Below are 11,528 nucleotides of genomic sequence, written 5' to 3'. Positions count from 1 at the left end.
TCTGCCCACCGTTAAAGCGTTATACAGAAGGCGTTAGAGCAGTAAATCCTCCCCAGCCCCCAACAATGCACGTTACAAACCAGCAGCCACCACTAATACAGCCGGCCCCCTTCTAAGGGATCATGGGCCGTGAAGTCCTTTCGTTGCCACACCCTCGTTTTCTGCCATAGGAATGAGAACTACGCCTCCCAGGACGCCTCAGAGAGGCCGCCGCCGCGGGCGCCCTCTTCCCCGCCCTCCTTATGCGCGGCCTTCTGGGATGTGTAGTCCTAGATCCGATTCAGCACGGTAACAAAAGGGCGCGAGAGAACCACAAACCCCAGAAGCCCTCGCGCCCACTCGTCTCCCTCCCCTCCAGAAGTCGGAGTGCTGTTTTTGTTGTTGGTGAAAGGTGAGGGGAACAGCTGATCCGTCTGTTGGGTAAGAAACTTGGCCTAATTGGGGGCGATCTTATGGGAGGGAAGGGTCACCCCACTTTCCAGCTTGGGGAAGAATAACATAAGGGAACTGTCGAAGGCGAATGCAGGAGCGTTTGGGTTTTAACACTTTCCGTACTCGAGAAGCCACCCCCGCTGTTTGGGGAGTTCGTGGTTTCAAGGGGACCCTGATTAGAGGGGGCGCCCCCTCGTCGTCCTCGCCTTCTTCTCAGTTCGTGTCTATAGAGCTTGATCCCTTTAGGGGAGCTGAAATCTGCTTATTCTGTCCCAGGTAAGATCTGTTCCCCACACGTCTTCCTGCTCTCCCTTACGCAAATCCAAAGGCCTTTACGACTCTGAATCCCTGGGGGAAGGGGGAACTTCCAAGTTGTAGAATGTCAAGAAACTCTAGAGCCCTATAGAGTAGGGGGTGGGACACCCCGCTCCCCGCCATGTGAACGTCTGAATCACGCTACACACCTACATCTTAGGTGCTCCGAACTTTGTTTCGGACATGAAGAACGTTTACAGCTGTTACGGATTTTCTTTGTGGGGTGTCTTTTAGGGTTCTCCAGGTATAGATCTTTGGGGACAGTTTACCCCCACCCTTAGAAAGCTGGAAGAATTGCATTTGGAGAAAACATGGACTAGATTTAACTAGGAATTTTTCAGAGAGATGAACATCCAAAAAAACTTCTTGTCCTACCTATTTAGGGGGCAGAATTTGCTCCTTTTTGTGTTGCTGGCTCACCTTTATCCACTGAGTTTCTGTTTTCTTTTAAAGCTTCCTGTCCCAGGGACTTCAGCCTCTGTGGGTTTGTGATGTTTGGGGGCGTGCATATGACTAGTGGCAATGTCTGGTTGGACACGTCGGCTGTGAGTGACAGGAAGCAGATTAGTGGGCTGGAGAGGAATGATGAATAAGAGGGCCATCTCACAGCCCTGGACTGAGGCATCTCTTGATTGTTATCTGTTCTTGCCCCACCCTTATATTTTCCAATTAACTCTCCCCAGCTAACTTAGAACACCCCTTCCTCTCAACCCCGTCCTATAGTGTGTCTCCAGCTACCAATACAAACAGATGGAAGGATCAAGGCTGAGGGGAGCAGAGAGAAAATGAGAAAAGAAATACTAAAGTGAAACTAGTAGGTTTCTAGTCCTGCTGCAGGCACAGTCTGGAGAGAAGAATCTTACATTCTTTTGAACGATATACCTTCCCTTTCCTCAACATTAAATATCCTTTTCCACTTCTTGAGGCCCCTTACTTCCCACTTTCTAGTCTGTTCCCTGTCCCAGGGTGGGGCTTTCCTGGCTCCAGGCCCCCACATTCCATCTCCCACCCTCCCTCCACGTTCCTGCTAAGTGCCTCATTCCACCCTTGAAGCTGCCGCCTCCAGAATTCTTGACTTCCTGGAATAATAAGTCGAGGGACAGGAACTGTCTTTCCTTACATCCTCCCCTTCCCTTTGTCTCTTGGATGCCAGCAGAAGCCTTCTGCTTCCCTAGAGTTACTGGAGGTAGACAGCTCAGAGGCATGAAAATAGCTGAGAGCTCAGGAGCCTAAGGATTTGGGTTGTCAGTTCCTCCCCGACCCCCAGCCATATTCTAGCTCTGAAAACTCAACCATTCAGAGATTAGTTGCTGCTTTCTTATGTCATAACTCATTCCTGGGTACAGCTAGGTCAACAAGCTTGGGAGTAGGTAAGGACACCTCTCAATGAGAGGGCCCCACACCTCAGTTGGATTTTGAATTCAAGAGCCAGGTGTGGGAAATGGAATGGAGAAATGGAGGCTGTCAACCAAGTCTCAGGCTCTGTCCCCCTCCGTGCCCTTTTGGAAGCAAAAATTAGAGGAGCCTGAACCCTCAGAAAGGTCTGTGAGCCAGAGAAGGTACAGTGTGAGACTGGATGGGGACTGACTTGGAAGGCCAGATCTACATCCTAGATGTAGATGAGACTAAGAGTGATACCTCTACAAGGTTCCATAACCCTCAGGGACTGGAACCAGGTAGGCCTTATCCCCAGGTGTAGTGGTAGGGGCTGTGAATGTGTGGTGCTGGAGCTGTCAGGGGGAGGAGGTGGACTGGAGAGACTTTAGGATATCAACCCTTTCTTTCATAGGAGGAAAGATATCTCAAGGACAGGATGGAAGAATCACCACTAAGCCGGGCACCATCCCGTGGTGGAGTCAACTTTCTGAATGTAGCCCGGACCTACATCCCCAACACCAAGGTGGAATGTCACTATACCCTTCCCCCAGGCACCATGCCCAGTGCCAGCGACTGGATTGGCATCTTCAAGGTATCCCTGGAACCCCTTTTGGCTTAGGTTTATGGGCCGTGGGTTGGTTGGAATAAGGGGAATGATTGGGTTCTTGGATTCTCAACCTCAGATTGATAGAGAAGAAGGGAGAAAGATCTCACAGATGACAGAGGCCGCTCACTGTATACACAAAGCTCACCTTTTCTTTGTCTATGCCTTGTTCTCTACTGACACATTAGTGTCCCTCCACTTTCCCTTCCTCTTGTCATTGTTGTCACTGTAGCCCCATCCTGCCCGCCTCCCCCCCCCCGCCCCATTCAATCCTTCATCCTGTTCTTCCATCCATAGAAGGTAGTTCCATCACCATGCCTTTCTTCAACCTTGGGCTTTCATAGGTGGAGGCTGCCTGTGTTCGGGATTACCACACATTTGTGTGGTCTTCTGTGCCTGAAAGTACAACTGATGGTTCCCCCATCCACACCAGTGTCCAGTTCCAAGGTACAAGGGAAGTTGGAAAATTGGGAGAGAGGAGCCAAGGGAGTAGAGGTTTAGAAGAAGGTGGTGGGCTCAGAAACATAAAAGTTAGGCACAAAGGACAAGGAAAAATAAATGAAAATAAATATAATGATAATATATCCAAGAGGGCTTCGCAGATAGAAAATCATGGGATTATCGCAGAATCAGGAACTTCAAAATGGAAGGAACTTCAGAGGGCATCTAGTCCCATATCCTACCCAAAGAAGGAAGAACAAGGGAGTAAGAAAGAGGGGAAAGTAGCGTTATGTGTTGAAAAGAGGGAAAGACCTGGGTTCAAATTTCACCTCTAACACTTACAAGCTGTTTGGCCTCGGGCAAATTACGTAACCTCCCTGTGTCTGTCATCTTAACAGTAAAAGGGGATGCCTGGCTTATAGGGACATTATGAGGATTTAAAATGAAAGCTATAGGCCGGGCATGGTGATCCCAGCACTTTGGGAGGCCAAGGTGGATGGATCACTTTAGGTTAAGAGTTCAAGACCAGCCCGGCCAACATGGCAAAACCCTGTTTCTACTAAAAATACAAAAAAAGTCAGCCAGGTGTGGTGGTGCATGCCAGTAGTCCCAGCTACTCAGGAGGCTGAGGCAAGAGTATCGCTTGAACCTGGGAGGCAGAGGTTGCAATGAGCCAAGATTGCGCCACTGCACTCCAGCCTGGGCAACTGAGCACGACTAGGTCTTGAAATAAAATAAAAGTGGTTACTGCAGTGTCTGGTACATGATAGGCACTCACTACTTGGTAACTGGCATTATTATGATTGTGATAGAAGGAGAGTGGGTTTGGGAAAGAAAGAAAGGAGAGGGATAGGCCAAAAGGAAGGAGAAGAGTACCTGGGAAAAGAAATGGCTTGTAGGAAGTGGAGAAGAGAAGAAACAGTGTATGGAACACTGAGCAAGGGACTGGAGTCAAGGACAGTGGATCATTTGGGGTCCTGGGTCCATTCTTCTTCCCACAGCCAGCTACCTGCCCAAACCAGGAGCTCAGCTCTACCAGTTCCGATATGTGAACCGCCAGGGCCGGGTGTGTGGGCAGAGCCCCCCTTTCCAGTTCCGAGAGCCAAGGCCCATGGATGAACTGGTGACCATGGAGGAGGCTGATGGGGGCTCTGACATCCTGCTGGTTGTCCCCAAGGCAACTGTGCTACAGGTGAGAAAATAGCAATGGAGTTACTCCCAGGCAAGAAGTGGGAGACAGCATTGCAAGAGGACCCTTCCCACCTTACCCTCCCCTCATCTGTGGCCTCAACTGAAGACCTGACTGAAAGTTAGACAAAGTTCTGCCTCCAGGAACGTCTCAGTCTAACATAGACATACACGAACATGTAAGGCAGGAAAGCAGACCACCCACAGGGCAGTGTAACTCAGGATTTCATAAGAACTTTCGGAGCCTTCCTTCTCCACGCGCTACATCCTGCCCTGTGCCCTAGAGGAAGATCTAAAGGGTAGAGGGGGCTACTCCAGGGGACGTTCAGAGAAAAGGCAGCACAAGACCTGCTTCCAGGACAAGTGGGGAGTGAGAGCAGATAGGCAAGACCCCAGACCTGTACTGTCCAACGCCAAAGGCTCTTAACTACATAGGGCTTTTGAGCACTTCAAATGCAATTAATCCAAATTGAGAGGGACTGTATGGGTAAAATATACTCCAGATTTTGAAGACTTAGTATTTTTTAAAGAGAATGTAAAAGACTTGAATAATTTTTATTTTGACTACATATTGAAATGATACTGTTTTGGTTGTTTTTTTTTTTTTTTTTTTTTTTTTTTTTTTTTTTTTTTTTTTTTTACTTTTTTTTTTTTTTTTTTTTTTTTTTTTTTTTTGAGACAGTCTCGCTCTGTCACCCAGGCTGAGTGTGGCGGTGCAATCTGGGCTCACTGCAACCTCCACCTCCTGGGTTCAAGCGATTCTTCTGCCTCAGCCTCCCGAGTATCTGGGACCACAGGCACCTGCCAGCACACCCAGCTACTTTTTGTATTTTTAGTAGAAATGGGATTTCATCATGTTGGCCAGGATGGTCTCAGTCTCCTGACCTCAGCCTCCCAGAGTGCTGGGATTACAGGTATGAGCCACCGCGTCCAGCGTTTTGGTCTTTTTAAACCTCTTTTTTTTTTTTTTTCTTTAAGAGATGGGGTCTTGCTATGTTGCCCAGGCTGATCTTGAACTCCTGGGCTCAAGCAGTCCTCCCAGCTCAACCTCCTGCATAGCTGGGACTACAGGTATATGCCACTGCACCTGGCCAAAATGATGCTGTTTTAGATAGACTGTGTTAGACTAAATATTCTTGGCCAGGCACAGTGGCTCACACCTGTAATCCCAGCACTTTGGGAGATCGAGGCAGGCAGATCACTTGAGGTCAGGAGTCAAGACCAGCCTGGCCTGGCCAACATGGTGTCCCATCTCTACTAAAAATTCAGAAATTAGCTGGGCATGCTGGCGGGTGCCTGTAATCCCAGCTACTTCGGAGGCTGAGGCAGGAGAATTGCTTGAACCTGGGAGGAAGAGGTTGCAGTGAGCCGAGATCGTACCACTACACTCCAGCCTGGGTGACGAATGAGACTCCATCTGTGTGTGTGTGTGTGTGTGTGTGTGTGTGTATTCTAGAAATTAATTTCAAATGTTTCTCATTAATTTTAAGTGCCTGCTAGAACATTTTAAAGTGTATATGTGGCTTGTATTATATTTCTATTGAGCCAAATAGAGAAGAATTAAGGAGTAAAGGCAGATATTAGCATGAAAGACTTCCTGAAGGAAGACAAGAGACAGGGCCAGGTGGAGAGGAAATATATTCCCCAGATAAGGAAGGGACTGGGGAAGGCTGAGAAGGTGAGAATGAGTAGATTTCCTGTGATTCAGACAAACCCTGTCCTCTAGAACTTCAAGTCTAATAAATACATGGCATCACCACAGGAATAGCAAGATATTTATGTCACATAAGTGAAAGATATGTGAGCTCCTACTCTGTTGTGTTTTCACAATCATGATTCTCATTTGAGCCTTACAACAATCCAGACTAAGGGATCATGTTACAGATGAAGACACAGAGACTTAGAGAAGTTAAGATGCTTGTTCAAAATCACATAGCTAGCTGGGTGTCGTGGCATGCGCCTGTAGTCTCAGCTACTTGGGAGACACTGAGATGGAAGGATTGCTGGAGGCCAGGAATTTGAGGCTATGGTATGCTGTGGTTGCACCTGTGGATAGCCACTGCACTCCAGCCTGGGCAACATAGTGAGACCCTATCTTAAAAAAAAATCACATAGCTAGTAAAAACTGTGTTGAAGATTTGAACCCAAGTCTGTCCAACTCCAGAGCAGATAGGGTAAAATTAGGGGAGTCATCCCTTGTGTCTATATTCATTGACTTGTGCCACATGAGGGATTCCTGCAATTCCTGGGTGAAGAAAGGGCCAGGCCTAGGGCAGGGAAAGGAAAAAGAGGGATGGACAGTTCAGGGTGCCATGAGCTGGCGCATCTGACCGGGTGATGGATGGGATTCCGTAGCACACCGAGCATGCCCTTTCTTACCTCTTTAGAGCCCAAAGCTACATAACTCCCCAACCCCAAAATGCACCTGGTGCGTTCTGGGTAAGGATGGGCCCTTAGAAGGGGTACTTCACCAGCACACCCCCTTCTCGTCCTGCCATCTATAGAACCAGCTCGATGAGAGCCAGCAAGAACGGAATGACCTGATGCAGCTGAAGCTGCAGCTGGAGGCACAGGTGACAGAGCTGAGGAGCCGAGTGCAGGAGCTTGAGAGGGTTCTGGCAACTGCCAGGCAGGAGCACGCGGAGCTGACAGAACAGTACAAGGTGGGAGCTGGGCCAGGTAGGGGACAGGGCCTGGCTGCTCACCCAGTGTCTAAAATCTGAAGCCAGTGAAGAGGGTGGAGGAGAGATGTTAATTGGCTTTTATGATGGTTCTGGCATCAAGGAAATAGATTTAAGGGGTAATAGGTGGGATTAAACTTGATATGACAAAAGACATGTTCCAAACTTGTAATGAGACTCAGTTCTTTGAACATAGGAATGCTGGGCTAAGGTGGAGGTAGCTACACTGATAGGTAAGGGAATGTTGCCTTACAGTTTCTTTTTCAAGGAAGGTGATGTGATAGCCGGGTGGGAGCGGTCAGACCCTGGAGTTCTCTTCCTAAGTCTTTGTTCCACCACCTGAGAGATGAATCCCAACCTCCTTTTTCTTCTGGGGGAAACTTAATTACAGGGAATTTCGAGGTCCCATGGGGAGATCACAGAAGAAAGGGACATCCTGAGCCGGCAGCAGGGAGACCATGTGGCACGCATCCTGGAGCTGGAGGACGACATCCAGACCATCAGTGAGAAAGTGCTGCTGAAGGAGGTGGAGCTGGACAGGTGAGGGAGTCCACTGACCCCGTCACTTCCTCTCCCTTCCATGACCCCCTCACTCCAGCCTCCTCTCTCGGGCAGGCAGACCTGCTGTCTGTCCCATATGCTTCCTCTTTCCCTCTCACCCTCACTCAGGCTAGTCCAGTTACTGGGGATACCCTTTTCTGCTGAGCTCTCTCCCATCTTTCCAAACACTAGTCTGTACTCCTCCTCTTCAGAAATAATCATAGTTACCACTTATTGTGCAGCAAAAGCTGAGCCAGAGCTAGGTAGGAGTGGAGGATTTGGAAGAAGAGAATGGATAGAAGTCAGTGCAAGATAAGAGAGGATGGATATGGCTGGGCAAGATGGCTGATGCCTGTAATCCCAGCACTTAGGGAGGCCGAGGCAGGCAGATCACCTGAGATCAGGAGTTCGAGACCAGCCTGACCAACATGGAAAAACGCTGTCTCTACTAAAAATACAAAATTTAGCCGGGTGTGGTGGTGCACGCCTGTAATCCCAGCTACTCAGGAGGCTGAAGCAGGAGAATCGCTTGAACCTGGGAGGCGGAGGTTGCGGTGAGCTGAGATTGCACCATTGCACTCCAGCCTGGAAAACAAGAGTGAAACCCCATCTCAAAAAAAAAAGAGGAGAGAGAGAGGATGGATTTCAGATTTGACCACAGGAAAGTTACTATTAAGAAACATTAGAACTGGTGATCCAGGAATATTATGGAATCTCTCCCCTGAAAAAATACAAATTATAGACTCTCAGCATTGGGAATGTAAGGTATGTATGAGGGTATGTAAGAGGTCACCCTCAGGAGGCAGCCTCTTTCAACATTTGACAGTTGTCATTTTTGTATCTCTTGTATTAAGCCGAACTCTACCCTCCTGTAACTTACCAGGAGGTTCTGAGACCTCTGGAGACACATAGAATACATTTCTCTCTTCTTCCAGAAAACTGTTACCTCTACCAAGTAGCATAAATAGTGACCACCACCTCCCATGTCCCTCCTTCAAATTTTCACCAGTTTAAATACTCTAGCTTTTATTTCATTAAATGACATAATTATGTTTCATTTAGTACTGGGAGATGTGATATCTTTTAAAACTGTTTAAAAGAAAGGCATTCTGTCCAAGGCCCAAAGTAATAATAAGTGAGTTCATCTGAGAGCCTTCTTCAGGACATGTTAGCCTCACCTAGGGAGATATTAGCTGTCTACATTCTAAGTCATAGGTTAGAAAAGCCGGGGTCAGATTGAGCATCTGAAAAAGATTAGAGACTGCCTAGACCAGGGGTCAACAACTATGGCTCACAAGCCATATTTAGCCTGCCACCTGTTGTATAGCCCACAGGTAAGAATGGTTTTTACATCCTTTAATGGTTAAGAAAAAAAGAAGAATATTTTGTGACATATAAAAGTTGTATAACTTCAAATCTTTGTTCAAGTTTTATTGGAACATCGCGCTCATTCACTTGCATATTGTCAATGGACGCTTCTGCACTACAATGGCAGAGTTGAGTAGATGCCGCAGAGACCACTTGGCCTGCAAAGCATACAAACTTTACTATCAGGCCCTTTACAGAAAAAGTCTGCCAACTTCTGGTCTAGATCAAAAGTTTATAATCAGTAATGACTGCCCTTGTCTCGAAAAGACTAGATTCTAGTCTCTTGCTTGAGTGAAAACAGTAGGAGCCATCAGCAGAACATTCCTTAAAATATTACATCAAAAGATAAGAAAAACTATTTATTTCTAAATTGTGCTCTAGAACCTAGAATCTTGGGGCTTAGAACTGGATCCGCTGGCTTGGGGATTTATGCATCCCAGAGTGAAATGGAGCTCTGGGCCTAGAGCAGCAGTAGAAGGGCACAAGACAGAGGTCTGAGTCCTTTCCTTCTCTGGGTGGAGCAGATTGTCTGACATGTCATCCTACCAATCCCAGGGTTAGAGACACAGTGAAGGCCCTGACCCGGGAACAAGAGAAGCTCCTTGGGCAACTGAAAGAAGTGCAAGCAGACAAGGAGCAAAGCGAGGTAAGGGGCTCTGAGTTGGTTTACTTTCTCCATTGTTCAGTCAGTGTTTGATTCCTTTCTGAGAGCCGGACACCAAAGGGAATAAAAATGTAAAGACAGTGTGTGTACTCTACTAGGGAACGTAAGACATATATCCAAATCAGAATTAGTCAAAGTGGAAAAGTGGAATATAAGAAGTGTCACAAGAGAAATCTTTTTTTGTTTGTTTGTTTTTTGGAGACAGAGTCTCACTTTGTCTCCCAGGCTGGAGTGCAGCGGTACTGTCTCAGCTCATTGCAACCTCCACCTCCCGGGTTCCAGCGATTCTCATGTCTCAGCTACCCGAGCAGCTGGGATTACAGGCGCGCACCACCACACCCAACTAATTTTTGTATTTTTAGTAGAGACAGGATTTCACCATGTTGGGCAGGCTGGTCTCGAACTCCCGATCTCAAGTGATCCACCACCCACCTCAGCCTCCCAAAGTGCTAAGGTTACAGGTGTGAGCCACTGCGCCTGGCCTCAAGAGAAATCTAATGAAGTATTGTAGGGCTCTAGGAAGGTATATGAGAGCACATCTTGTTAGAGACATTAGAAAAGTCTTTTTAAAAGGGGTGTGAAGGCTGGGCACGGTGACTCAACACCTGTGATCCCAGCACTTTGGGAAGCCGAGGCGTGTGGATCACTTTAGGTCAGGAGTTCAAGACCAGCCTGGCCAACATGGTGAAACCCCATCTCTACTAAAAATACAAAAGTTAGCCAGACGTGGTGGTGGGTGCCAGTAATCCCAGCTACTTGAGAGGCTGAGGTAGGAGAATTGCTTGAACCGGGAGGCAGAGGCTACAGTGAGCATAGATCACACTACTGCACTCCAGCCTGGGTGACAGAGTAAGACTCTGTCTCAAAAAAAAAAAAAAAAAAGCAGGTGAGGTTCATGGCTAGGCGTGGTAGTTCATGACTGTGATTGTAGCACTTTAGGAGGCTGAGGTAGGAGGATTGTTCAAGCCCAGGAGTTCAAAACCAGCCTGGGCAATATTGTAAGACCCCATCTCTACAAAAAGTTTTAAAACAGTCAGGCGTGGTGGCATGCACCTGTAGTCCTAGCTACTCAGGAAGCTGAGGTGGAAGAATTGCTTAAGCCCAGGAGGTCGAGGCTGCAGTGGGCTATGATCATACCCCTGCACTCCAGCCTGGATGACAGAGTAAGATTGTGAGATTCTGTCTCAGTAAAAAAAAAGGGGTGGGGTGTGGAGCATGTAGTAGCCTAGTACTTCCAAACCTTTTTAGCCGAACTGTTTCTTTTCCTCCCACCAGTAAAGTTTTTCATCTTGTGTGGAATCTCACTGAATAAACAAAAACAATATTTTAGTACTATAACTTCATTTTTATAAATTTGAATGTATAACATTTACTTAAAAGTTAATGAAAGCAATTAGGTAATTTTGAGACATACCAGACTTTGAAATTAGAGGTTATGGATGACTTTCTGTCAGCCTCAGCAACTAATGTATTTCTGTATTTTATTTTGGTTGTGCAATATTGAGAACACATTGAGTCACACAGAAGTAGGTGCAAATGATAACCATTTTTAAACTGTCCACCTTGCAGCTCAGTTTACTCTTCAATTCAATAGAAAATACAACAGAAACTGTTATGAGCTTTGCACAAAAATGAATTAACCTGGAAACACATATCAATTGGTGATCTCCAGTGTGTTAACTTGTGATTTTATGGGATTTTTTTGTTTGTTTTTTTGTTTTGTTTTGTTTTTTAGACAGAGTCTTGCTCTGTCACCCAGGCTGGAGTGCCGTGGCACAATCTTGGCTCACTGCAACCTCTGACTCCCAGGTCCAAGCGATTCTCCTGCCTCAGCCTCCCAAGTAGTAGCTGGGACTACGGGCGCATGCTACCATGCCTGGCTAATTTTTTTTTTTTTTTTTTTTTTTTTTTTTTTTTT

The 11,528-nt window shown here is 46.9% G+C and overlaps 1 protein-coding gene across 3 annotated transcripts in view; it reads left to right on the top strand.

Annotated features, from left to right (window-relative positions):
* The first annotated feature begins 264 nt into the window (after positions 1–264).
* The window catches only part of CALCOCO1 (calcium binding and coiled-coil domain 1), an 18,354-nt gene continuing 7,090 nt past the window's right edge, over positions 265–11,528 (top strand). Inside the window, exons 1-7 of one of the 3 annotated variants that reach the window (XM_017501854.2) lie at positions 265–420; positions 2,537–2,716; positions 3,073–3,175; positions 4,171–4,361; positions 6,862–7,020; positions 7,430–7,578; positions 9,502–9,592. In XM_017501854.2, the coding sequence (XP_017357343.1) occupies positions 2,561–2,716; positions 3,073–3,175; positions 4,171–4,361; positions 6,862–7,020; positions 7,430–7,578; positions 9,502–9,592 (849 nt within the window). In that variant the 5' untranslated portion in view covers positions 265–420; positions 2,537–2,560. The remainder of the gene's footprint in view (positions 421–2,536; positions 2,717–3,072; positions 3,176–4,170; positions 4,362–6,861; positions 7,021–7,429; positions 7,579–9,501; positions 9,593–11,528) is intronic. The other 2 variants (XM_037728994.1, XM_017501856.2) reach the window with 2 other exon arrangements.

The sequence above is a fragment of the Cebus imitator genome, unplaced genomic scaffold (genome assembly GCF_001604975.1).
Source record: "Cebus imitator isolate Cc_AM_T3 unplaced genomic scaffold, Cebus_imitator-1.0 Scaffold285, whole genome shotgun sequence".
Lineage (NCBI taxonomy): Eukaryota > Metazoa > Chordata > Mammalia > Primates > Cebidae > Cebus > Cebus imitator.
The sequence above is the reverse complement of the archived record's forward strand: the minus strand, read 5'-3'. Positions and strand labels throughout refer to the sequence as shown.